The sequence below is a fragment of the Colobus angolensis genome, unplaced genomic scaffold, assembly GCF_000951035.1.
Source record: "Colobus angolensis palliatus isolate OR3802 unplaced genomic scaffold, Cang.pa_1.0 Scaffold117, whole genome shotgun sequence".
Taxonomy (NCBI): Eukaryota; Metazoa; Chordata; class Mammalia; order Primates; family Cercopithecidae; genus Colobus; species Colobus angolensis.
In genome coordinates this window covers 5,822,948-5,835,638 of record NW_012112808.1, presented here as the reverse complement: position 1 = coordinate 5,835,638, position 12,691 = coordinate 5,822,948, and the positions used below count along the sequence as shown (strand labels likewise).

The 12,691-nt window shown below is 46.1% G+C and overlaps 1 protein-coding gene across 1 annotated transcript in view; it reads right to left on the bottom strand.

The window, feature by feature from the left end:
- The window catches only part of SLC24A3 (solute carrier family 24 (sodium/potassium/calcium exchanger), member 3), a 446,911-nt gene extending 434,482 nt beyond the window's left edge, over positions 1-12,429 (bottom strand). Inside the window, exon 1 of the mRNA XM_011963037.1 lies at positions 12,307-12,429. Coding sequence (XP_011818427.1) covers positions 12,307-12,424 — 118 coding nt within the window. The 5' untranslated portion in view covers positions 12,425-12,429. The remainder of the gene's footprint in view (positions 1-12,306) is intronic.
- Positions 12,430-12,691: the final 262 nt, after the last annotated feature.

The following is a 12,691-nucleotide window of genomic DNA, read 5'->3' as shown; positions in this document are numbered from 1 at the left end:
AGATGGGGTTTCACCATGTTGGCCAGGCTGGTCTTGAACTCCTGACCTCAGGTGATCCACCCGCCTCAGCCTCCCAAAGTGCTGGGATTTCAGACATGAGCCACTGTGCTCAGCCAGGAAACATCCTTTTCCGAGCCACAGACACAAAATGATTCCACAAAGGAGTCAATGTCCTGCATGAAACCAGGGCAACTGGGTAAAAATGGCTGACAGTGGGGAGGTGCAGCTGCATTACAACTTTCCTTCCTTTAAAGTCAGTATCAAATAACTCAATATAATAAATTGGCCTAGTATTTGTGGTTAAAATGGAGCAGGCAGTGGGGAAACTGTGTTGCTGGAATGTGGAAATACATTGTCCAAAGGGCAGCCTCCCACCTCTATGGTCCTACGGATGCAAGAGTGCTATGGTCTTTATGCTTATGTTCCCTCTAAATTCTCATGTTAAATTCCTAACCCCCAAGGCAGGGGGTAGGACCTTCGGCAAGGTGATTAGGAATCGCATTCCTAAGTCTATAAAAGAGACTCCAAAGGGCTCCCTTGCCCCTTCCTCAGTGTGAGGATAGAGTGAGACGGCACTAACTATGGACCAGGAAACAGGTCCTCACCAGACACTGAATTTGCCAGTGCCTTGGCTTTGGACTTCCAGCTACCAGAACTGTAAGAAATAAATTTCTGTTGTTTAGATGACATTCAGTCTATGGCATTTTGTTTTAGCAGCCCGAGTAAACTATGACAAAAAGGTCAGAATCAAGTGCAGATCAAGCCCTCCTTTTCCACCTGCTTCTGCCTCTCCACCTCATCCCTATGACCACTACTATCCATTCTACACACCCAGCCTGCATACTCGGCCTAAAGACCAAAACCCCCATCATCCGTGATTTTTCTATAAATTTGTCCAGGGCAAGTCAGCAAGATTTCAGCAGAAGTGGAATTCCCATTCCCCAGGAAAAGCTCCACGGGGAGGCTCATCTTGATACTGACAGGCTGCTCCTGTGACTGGCTCCTATGCTTTGACAACTAAGACTATTTTTACTTCCCGCCTGGGTTTTTGTAGTATTAGTGCCTGTCAGATTCATTTTACCTGCCTCCCATGGTAGAAAACTCCCATGTCCTAAAAACCAGAGAAAGGAATCAGCAGCATGAATAATAACCACAATCTCCTAAGTGTGACAAACTGAGACTGTTTGCAGGACTCCTCAGGACTGTCGCAAAGTGGGTGCCTGGAAAATGGACACCCACTCAGGGACCGAGCACTGGCTGTGTGTTAAAGACTTAACACGCTTTATTCCACCGACCCATGAATGATCCCCACTTCTCAGGGAAGGAAACCAAGGCTTTAAGAGATTACGTGGCCAGTCCAGGGTCCCATAGCCCATGGGTCCTCCCCAGGCCTGTGGTGCCCAGGCCCTACATCTCTCACTCTGCTCAGAAGTACCTACAATTACAAAATGTGGCCTCTCTTTCTCTGGAAGGTTTCCTCACGACCCCAAGACAGGGTGGGTACTGTGAGTTCCCATTTATCAACTGAGGTCACAGTCCAGCCTGCTCTTTGGACCCAGTCCTTTACTCCTTCCAGGATGGCCTATCCCAGGGTCTGCAGCTTGTCGCCTTTTTTTTTTTTTTTTTTCCATACAAGTGTCACTGATCCCAAAAACGTGGACACTGAGTGGGCCCTGAGGTCTCCTGCAGGCCCAGGGCTGGGGAGCCAGGCTGAGCTCCTGGCACAAAGGTTTTGACAGGGATGGATGAGCCACTGGGCTGGGCCCAAATCCATTTTGTTCTGAGTCAGCCTCTAAAAAAGATTGCTAATCTTTAATTCAAGGATTTTATTGTTCTATTACAGACATTTCAGCCAAGCAAAATGGGATTCACACTCTATCAGGAACCTCAGAAGCGCCCATAGCATAGCCTAGACACGTACCTATTTAAACTTACTCTCCAGGTGGCATGTGAGCACAGTCCTAGGCCTCAGTGGGGCCTACCCCAAGGCACACAAACTGAGACATGGCGCTGGCCCACTAGCCAGGGATAGACTGTGCTCGGTGCCTCTGTCCAAACCAAAGCACACTCACTGGAGTAGCTCAGACCATCCCTGACCTTCACAGCCCTTAGCCAGGCCACCCCCATTGTTCATGGAGCCTGCTAAGAAACTTGTCAGGCTGGGAGAGCCTTTGGGGACAGAGACCAGGCCTACCTGGGCCTCCCTGGGCCTCATTCCACCCCGAAGCACCAGAGTCCACCCAGACCTGGGAGTGTCAGAGAGCAGCCGGGAGATGCGCCCCAAGGCCCTGCCCTCAATCCCATGGGCACCTTGCCCTGTACCTCGGCCAGCCCTGGCTTCTGAGTGGGTGGGAGTGGCAAATGCTGAGGCAACTGAGGACCAGACGGAAAGATTAGACCCACAGATAGGACAAGGCAGGAACATTCCCTCTCGACTTTGATACAAAGTGATTTGAAAATGCAGCTAGGGTGAAACACACCCTGGTGTTTCCCAGGGCAAGAAAGCTTAGAAACAAAACCTGTGGTCTCCAAGACAAAGTAAAAAAACAAATGTTCACAGGGCTTGGGAGGAGTGCTGAACACACACAGACCCTGCTGGAAGACAAGTTTGGTATCTTACATGTGGCTGGAGGTCTCCCTTTATTCATCTGTTTGCCAGCTTGTTGAAGACTCTAGGCCTTGGAAGCCCAGCTATTCTCCCCTGAGCCAGCTTGACAGAGACTGCCCAGGCACAGAGGTGGGTCGCAGGCCAGCATTCTCACCTGCTGTTCAGGCTGCTATAACAGAACACCATCGACCGGGTGGCTTATAAACAACAGAAATTTATTTCTCATAGCTGTGAAGGCTGGGAAGTCCAAGATCAAGATGCCGGCGGTTTGGTGTCTGGTGGAGGGCCTGCATTCTTGTTCATAGATGACACTTTCTCGCTCTAGCTTCACACGGTGGAAGGGGTGAGGGCCTTCTCTCGGGCCTCCTTTATAAGAACACTAAATCCCATTCCTGAGGGGACTGATATCATGACCTAATCAACCCCCCAAAAGCTCCACCTTCTAACACTATCACCTTGGGAGTTAGAATTTCAACAAACGAATACTGGGGGGACACAAACACTCAGACCATAACCCCCTGGAAGCTTGAAAACCTCTGACACCTGCTTCCCAGTTCCAGAGGCTGAGATTTTCCTGGCCTGGGGTGGACCTGGGTTTAAAATCCACACAGGTGCCTCCAATGAGCTAAGCCAGGGGTCCTCACACTTGAGTGTGCCTCACAAGCCCTTGGAGGGCTTGTTACAACCCAGATGGCTGGATCTGCCTTTCACAGGTTCCAATCCAGTACAGCTCAGGTGCAGCTCAAGGATGAGCATTTGTAACAGGCACCCAGGTGCTGCTGCTGCTGCTGCTGCTGCTGGTCCTAAGACATCAGAGAGCACTTAGATGGGGGCAGAACAGAGCCCACGTGGCAACCCAGATTATGTGACCTAAGGCTGACCACACACAAACAAGGCTTTGGGAGACAGGCAACCTCAGAGTCCTGTTCCTCGCTCCAGTGCCAACTAGCAGGGAACCCCAGAGATGCCTCTCATGTCTCTAAACCTGAAGCTTCATCTGCAAAATGAGATTATCTGTGTAACAATCTCAGTAAGAGATTGAAGAAAAGAGCCCCAAGTCCCCCGGGCACACTGCTGCTCCAGAAGTGACTGAGGAGTGGGGAGCCAGGTGGGGCGGAGTGAACCCCAGAGGGCTTGAGACATGCAAGGCCACATGTGCTCCTAGGCCAGGAGGAAGCAGCACTATGTGGCTTATCACTGTCACAGGCCACAGTGCAGCCAAGAGGTGTATTGGGACAAGGAGGGGACTCCCCTTGCAGGCTCTCCACTGCCCCAAGGTGGGTGTTCCCAGCACCCCACTATAATACCGATGGCCTCTACACACAGTTGAGTGCATTGCTCACTGCTCTGGGGGTGCCTGTGAGATGAGCCCCGGGGAAACTGTCCTCGTGCAGAACAAGCCAGGAGTACAGGTGTACAGCCCTAAGTGGCTGCTTTACTGTGGAACCCCAGAGGAAAGCAATTCCAAGGTAGAATGAGTACTAGACATGTGGTCTGGAGACCCGGATGCTCTGGAGCAAGGGGTATTCCAGGCCTGTGGTTTCAAGCTCTTTTAGGAGGTAAAATTTTACTCTTCAAATAAAATTTTAAACAGATCCCTAACATATGAAAGGAAAAATATTGGAGTTTTTTGATTGTGAGAAAGTGGTAGGGGCAGGAGGAGGAGACAGTACCTGAATCACAGACCCCCCAGCCCATGGATGACATTAAAAATACACAATATGGCACAGGCACTACCCGGGGGAAGGATCAGGGAAAGCAGAGAGGACCTTGGAAATGTCATCCCTGCCTCAACCTCCCCTGCAGAGAACATGAGGCAACTGTCACAGAGCCTGGAACCAGGGGCAGCAGCAAACATTTCTGTAAAGGACCAAGAATAAATATTTCACGCTTTCCAAACCTTGTGGTCTGTGTTGCAACTACTCAACTCAGCCTTCATAGAGCAAAAGCTGCCACAGAAACACATAAATGGATGTGTGTGGCTGTGTTAAAATAAAACTTTATTCACAAAGACAGTCGACAGGCCCCCTGTGGCCAAGGGCTCTTGTTTGTTGAGCCCTGGCTTAGAGGAAAAGGGTTTAGAAGCCACTAGAAACAATAATCACCGTGCTTGTTTTTGCATTTATGACTGAATTCTCAATTCTTTAACTCAACTTGCTTTGCTCTCAGACTAACTAATCAATCAACTGGGCATCATAATACCATTTTTCCTGACCTTGAGGTATTTGTTCCAAGGGCCAAATGTGTTCCAATGAGCTAATGAATGTGAAAATGCTTTGAAATGTCTATGGTACTTTACAAACAGATCCACAAAATCTCTGCATCTAAGAGCAGAGCTTTATCATCCTTTACCTGTGTATCAGAAAGATTCCAGACACCACTCACCAAATTAGGCTGCCTGGGCTGCTTTTAAAGAACAGTGTTTAAAAAAATGCCCTAAAGGGATGTCAAAGCTAGAAAAAACAAATAGTGTCTGGCCCTTTCTCCTAGAGCCTGAGACTTTTAAACTCTTCATTAGTATAAAGTAGAAAATCCTCTACTCTCTATTTCATCCTGTTTGTTGACACAGTGGACTCTTAGGCCAGAAACTTATTAGTCAGAAGCCTTGTAGTTAATACCACTGGATGTCTCCTACACGCAGCCCAAACTGTAAGAATGTGGTATTGCTGCTGAATGACACTAAATAATCTCTTCATCATTAAAACAATCTTAATCCCACAGAGTTCTAACGTGCCTAAAGAGAGGTAAAGTCCCCATAAATGATCTCCCTCTGTCTACTTTCCACTGTATTTCTGGTAGCAAAGATAATGTGGCTACAATTTGTTAAGCACATATTACGACTGAGGGTACAGCTGCTCTGCAAAGCTTACTTCGCTGAATGATTACCACAAGCCTGGCAAGAAGGCATCTTAATTTACATTTTATCAGAGGGTGGAAATGAGGTCCAAAGAGCTTAGGAAGCCACTTGCCATCACATAGGTCGAAAGTGATGGAATTGGGATTTGGGATTTACTCCAGAACCCAAGCTCTTTCCACACAATTGCCAAATGACTTCATCTATACAAAAGCATTCATTATTTTCCCCAGGGTTCTTTCATTACCAAAGAAAAGATGCAATTTGCAAATGGCACCACTGGGACAATTTCTACCTCACTGATGACGCCCACAGGGTAAAAAGAGAATCAAATTGTTTCACTTGATGAGGCAAGAATTATGAAGATTAAAGCAAGAGCTATAGTCAACCTTGGCAGACATAAATTTGGATTATGATTTTTCTATAATGGTGGTATTTGGCTTTTGAAAATGGTATAAGCATAAAGAAAAATTGGGAAATTTGCTTTTTCAAAAGAAACAAGTTTGGGGAAAATTAATGTAGCAGAGACTAGCTAGCAGTTCACCAAATCTGTTTCCTCTTCTGCTTTCTACATTCCACTAATGTACATGGCCCAGCCTCCCTTGAGGTCAGAAGTTGTCACGTGACTGAGCTCTGCCAATGGAATGTGAGCATCAGTGAGCATCTAGTCCCTAAAACCCTGCTACCCCAAATCCTCCATGCTCTTTCCTCTTAATGCAAAGAAGCCCAGCAACCTTGGAAGCCAAGTTGAGGAGGGAAAAGCCTAAAGATAGAAGGATCTGGAGTCCATAGACTCCTTCTTGCAACAGGTGCAACTATAGACTAGAACATTCCATGAGAAAGAAATAAACTTCTCTTGCATTAACATAGAAATCTGGAGGACTTCTCTGTTACAGCAGCTATTATTACCCTATCTAAGTAATTCAGTAAACAATTTGATACAAATTAAAAAGCAGATCACATTAGTTCCAAATCTGTTCCACTTAAGAATGTCAGCAACTATGATTTGAATCATTATGAGAATTACAACTTCAGAAAGAAGTTCAAGTTATGTGAGTTAGTGAAATAATGTCCAGATGAATATTAAGTCTTTAAACTTAGTTCTTTCTTGCGTTCAAACCCAGCAATAACCACACTAACCCGATTGCAATTTGTCACTTCTAGTATTTTGGAAACATTTGGTTAAATAAAATATATTACTAAAATTAATTTCACCTGTTTCTTCGTACTTTTGTAATGTAGCCCATAGAAAATTTAAAATTACACTGTAGGTCACATTATGTTCCTATTGGACAGTGCTACTCTAGATTGTGCAGACCTCAGATTTTCTATTCAATTATTAATGGGTATTGAGCACTGCACGGGTGTTGGGTGGCCTTACTTCACTTCTGACAAGCCCTGTGACCTTGGGCAGGTTGTTTATCCCCTCTGGTTCTTGTTTTTTTCATGTAAAAGATGAGAATGCTGGCCCTATCATGCTTTGTAGACTGGTCATGTTCAGCCCTGTGATTTTAAACTAGCCCACTCAGATGTTACAGTCCAAACCCCAAACAGCAGGATCCTGACACTGTTCATGGCCAATACCATGAACATATTTTCTGCTTGTTGGTCTGTGCCTGGGCTCCAATTCTTGTTTATGGACCACAAGCACCCTTTGAACCTCCCCTCCTGTTGCTTCTCTCACATAGACTGCCTGGTTTCCCTCGTCTACTGAAGCTCACATTTAACTGCTAAACGTGGGCTTCTGGCCATTCCAGTCAACACCTGACCTGTAGGCACTCCTGACCATCCCCACAGGGCAGTGCCCTGCCAGCCTGACTTTGGTCTTGGAACATAGGCCAAGCGTCCTCTTCACCTTCTGAGGCCTTAGGCCCAGCTAAGCCAGACAGAGTGGGATGATCCTTTATCAAAGGAAATCCAGTGATCTCGCAGTGAAGCCCACACCAAAGGCCATCATTTTAAATATTTTCCTCCTTCCAAAGTTTATTTGAAAAAAGCACACTGAGGAAAAGCTCATTTCCTTAAGTTATCAAAGAACCAAAAACCAAAAGATGATATATTTTTCTGGAGACAGACTGCAAAGTGCAGAATAAATACAATTCTGTGAAGTGTACCAATAAATATTACAAAGAATTCATTTCTGCTACAGTTGTCTACCATCTTCAATACTACATTTAGCTAACTTAATTTTCGGTGGATCAAATTTATTCAAAGTTAAATTTCTCTTAATAGGTCATCTGAGTAAACAAGTTCAAGTGTTACTTGCCAAAAGGAAAAAAAAAAAAATGTTTCCAGGCTTCAGATGAAATCGGCAGTGTCAGGCTAAGAAAACAACCTTAAAAATTCAGAGAGCTGGAACAATTGCAAAGAAAAGTTGGAGCCCGGAGGTCAGTCTTGTTCATGCAGTTCTGAAGGTAAAAAAAAAAAAAAAAAATCACAAATTTCCACCAAAACTGGGTCTTCAAGGGGCAAAGGAAAAATGCCTTTTTTTTTTTTTTTTTTTGAGACAGGGTCTCATTCTGTCACCTAGGCTGGAGTGTAGAGGTGTGATGTCAGCTCACTGCAACCTCCATCTCCCAAGCTCAATCGATCCTTCCATCTCAACCCCTCAAGTAGCTCGGACCACAGACTCACGCCACCACACCTGGCTAACTTTTGTATATTTTATAGAGACGGGGTTTCACCATGTTGCCGAGGCTGGTCTCAAACTCCTGACCTCAAGTAATCCACTCGCCTTGGGCTCTCAAAGTGCAGGATTATAGGCATGAGTCACAGCGCCCAGCGTCATTTTTTTGAAAGCAGAAAATGTATAAAGTAATATATCCTTAAAGTAGCAGCTATTATAAGAAGATAGCACCCTGGGCTTTCTCTGGCACCAAAACTGGGCACTCTGTGCTCCTGGTTTTCAGACAGAGAGAAAGGGAGAAGGCAGGGGAGAGGGAAGGGGAGGAGGGCAGAGGGAGTAGAGGAAGGCTTGAGGTATGGCATGAAATTCTGCAAACACAGCAGTTATTAAGGGAAATGGGAGAGTGTCTAGGGGAAGAAGTTTTCTTGAATTTCTATTCTTGAAATTTCTTGGAATAAGTGGATTTGTGCAAGGGCAGGGATAAATGTAGTTGAAGATCTATTTTATAGGTGAGGAAATGGTCATCTGAGAGGCAAATCAGCCTTACGCCCCAACAGGGAATATAACCAGAATAGAGGTAACTCTGTCTCCAGTCTCCGAATCTACAGCCTTCCTCTAACAGCATCTAAAGCCAGGGTTTCTGACAGCACAGTCCGAGAAGCCCCATGACATCACAGGTGGCAGCTGGGTGTACTTTATGACAAATGCTAAATTAACTCCTGCCTGTGACCTTGCCACCATAACTCAGACAGCCAGGACGCACACTGCACCCCAAACACTCAAGTCCCTATGCAAACACTCACTCCTCCAAGCACAGAGGGAAGCCTGCTCTGCAGGCTCTGTTAAGCCTACTGCTGCCACTGACATCATCGCAAATAGAAAGGGAGAGAGTCCAGGAACCACAGGGCTCACCTCCTAGCCTCTCTATTTAAGATTTTCGAGGGCAGACAGCACTATGTTTAACCGGCACAAGTAATATTCATCGTGCCCAGGGCCTCTTAAGGAAAACTGAACAATGTTTTAGATTGAACCTGTCCTCACCTCACTCCTGCTCAATCATTTCACCTAACAACAAGTTAGAGGTAGAGAAGATGAACATTATTAAAATGATGCTTCTAAATCAGGACCTTATGGGTGCTTTGGCTCTCAACTTTTATCATAAAATATCTGTCCAGTCCAGACCGAGAAGCCATCTTCGACAGCATTCTGGTAAGGGCTTGGAGGTAACCAGGGCTCACAGGTGTCTATGGCAATGTTCTGATCCTGTTGTTAGAAATAGTCGATGCAGCAGAGGTGACGGCACTCATTGCGATGCCTGAGGTCTTCAGGGCTTGCCTACAGGGGTAGATGGTACTGAAGCCTCCTGTCTAGATGACGATCTGTTCAGACCTGGGCTGCCTGCGGTGTGTCCTGTTGACAGACTTGCTCTTGCAGGGAGTAGCTGGAGAATATTGCTCTAGGAATCTTGCACTGTGCCCCACCCATAATGATGCCCCAGGACAGAAGGTGGGAAATTCACGAATACACTCCTACTATGGTGCCATCAAACCCAGGACACTAAGCTGTTCACACTTTATTACTAATTCTCACAGCAATCATGAAAGGTCAGAATGATTATGTCGACTTCCAGAGAAGCACACAGAGACTCAGAGAACCTGGCTATTTGGCCAAAGTTCACAGCTTCAGGTGAGTGTGACTCTAAGACCTCGGTTAGAGATAAGGCCCTCAGATTTACATATTTGCTCTACACCCTTGAGATATTTGCAATTGGGCTGGAAAGACAGGAGATACGTCCAAAGACAACTGCAAGTTCTGACCACTCTGTCCAATAGCTCTTTCTGTGATGATGGAAATGTTCTGGGACCTGTGCTGTCATCTGTGATCCAACTATTGGGTATTTGACATGTAGTTGGTGCAATTGAGAATCTGAATATTTAATTTTAGTTGGTTTGAATTCATTTGAATTGAAATTGCCATTGAATGTCCACATTTAACAGCACACGTGGAGACATTTTATACCAGCAGTAGTCAGAAAAGAATGCTGCAGTCTGGGGTGGTCCAAGCGAGCTTCATGAAGCACATGGGCTCTGAGCCAGCCCTTGATGTGTTAGGATTTGAACAGAACTTCTGTTTCGGGCATGATCATCTTCCCTGTGGAATTTGGTTCTGAATCAAGGGCCCCAGAAACCAAGCCCAGTCCTTTTGGTCTGTAGGTAAGGAAATCAAGATTGTCCCTCCTGGTTCCATATTCCCTTTGGACCTGCTCTTTGCAACATGACTCAGCTTGCTTTTGCTTCCTCCCAAGTTTCTCCTGAAGCCTTTCCTCTCTTCCCTTTCCCTGTGTGCCCCCTGCCAATACGGGCAGGTCATGGGTTTGCATTCTTTTTATCTACCTAGACATTTTCTTTTCTGTCTGTGAGGCTGAGTCATTTCCTCTCTTGGAATGACTTTCAATGTGCTTTATGCTTCTACATCTGTCACTCTGAGAAAGGCATTTCCCAATACAGAAAGCAATGCCACTCACAGGGAGACCAATCACCTGCCTCCAAAACACACCCCAGCAACAGGGAACAGAATTCCCTCATCCTTGCTGGGTCTGCATATGGCTGAGCCTAATGCTCAGAGCTGGTCACCATGTCCTGTCTGATTCCATTCTTTTCCATATCAGGAGTGACAACTGGACTTTCTAATACTATTAGCTGATTAATACTAATCAGCTTATTAGTTGGACAAAAATGTTGAAAACTGACTACAGGACCAGATATGTTCTTGGCACAGAACCTGTGCCTTCCCTGCCATGCCTTTTCAGGCTAGCCCTTGGAAATCTCTGTTTTTTAGACTACACGTGGCTCAGTCCCTCAGTGGGGCATTTGACCCCTTCATACCCGTTTTCATTTCTAGCTGCCCTTGTGCTGCTTCACTTTCAAGTGAAAAATGTTCCTTGTGAGCATGGAACAACAGCCACAGTAACTTTTGGATTCCCCAGCTTGAGGAACACAGACTATGCAGGATTTTTTTGGTGGTGGAGATGGAACAGATAACCTATTCTGAATTCTTTTCAGCTTTGCTTGAAAGCTGATTGTTAAGAGTCTAAGTATGGTGGGAAGGGCACTTGCACCCATCTTCACAACAGATCGCAGACCTGCAATTCTCTGACATGTCTTCTGTACCCAACAACCTGTAGTTCTTTGGGCTGTAGCAGAGATTGTTTATATCCTTCCATGCTGACACTAAAGACAAGACAGGCCTTTGGATGGAAGATCAGCATGTCACTGAGCTCCTGGGCCCTGGACAGTGGCACACATGAAGTCAATCCCCATCAGGTAAGGACAGAAAGCCCTAGAGGGCTTCGAGGTCCAAGTCAAAGTGGCAAAACATGGCTACAGATCTACTCCATCCCACCGCCTGTTTTGGTACAACCTGTGAGCTAAGAATGACTTTTAAATTGATAAAGCATTATAAAAAATTTGTTTAAGAATACACTACAGATGCAATATGTGGCCTGCAAAGCCTACAGTGTTTACCATCTGGCCCTTTCCAGAACAAGCTTACCAACTCCGGTCTAAACCTTCAGGGACCTCATTCATCCAGAGGGGTGCCTGTCATATCCCTGAGGCTTGGTGGGCTGGGTTCTCACAGCTCCTCGTTCCCTTTGATCTGCTTTGGTTTGTTTTCTTTTTCAGTTCAGTAACCTCAGAGACAAAATGCTCCATATATCTTTCCGGGGAATGGTGCAATAGATATCAAATCTAACAAACAATAAATGAAAATCCACCTCTTCCAAGAAGATCAACATCGTGGCTGAGGATCTGGCCCAATCCCGGTGTCTCTACTGTGATAGGACAAGGTTCCTGTTTAAAAACCAGCCAGAAAGGACTCAAGCGACCAAAGCAAAGGTAACCACAAAACATCCTCACCCATCCTGCTCCTGCCTTAGTTTCTCACTTGGCAGCACCAGTCTCCACATTTGACCTCAGTACCGCATCAGGTGTGTCACTGTCTCTGACTCAGCCCCAGCTCCAGTAGAAAACGAACACAGAGGTCAAAACACACTTTAATAGTCCCTCAGGATGTCACCTGAAAGTTTCTTAGGCTCCCATCCTAAACATCCTTAGAAGCTCTCTGGATTAATATTCTGAGAAAACACACAGCAACTGCCTCTTCCTTAGCCACAAGAGAAAATGACAGCTGCTGCCCGTGAGTAGCCAGCACTGTTACCTGGTTCGGTGCAGTTCTTGCCGTTCCGGAGTCCAGCATCTTCGGAAGTCAGAGTGTCGTTCACCTGCATCAGCTTCCTCCCCATCATCCACTTTCTGTCTTCCCCTATGAGGTCCATGAGGTCAAGCTCTGGGGAGACAAAGACAATAACCACAAGTCATTCACAGCTGGGTTTCAGCTTCTGCTGACGCTGCGTGCCCGGTGCCCCGACCAGCCATCACTTGTTCAACCCTGCCTGCACTCCCGGCCACCCTGCCTCTAGCTGCCTGATGGGTTCCTTGCCGCACCAGTGGGATGACTTTGAGGTGTGTGTTCTAAACTGGATTCTAGATTCTTCCCAGTGGGATCAAGCTCCAGTTGTCTACTGTGTAACTCTCTTGATAAA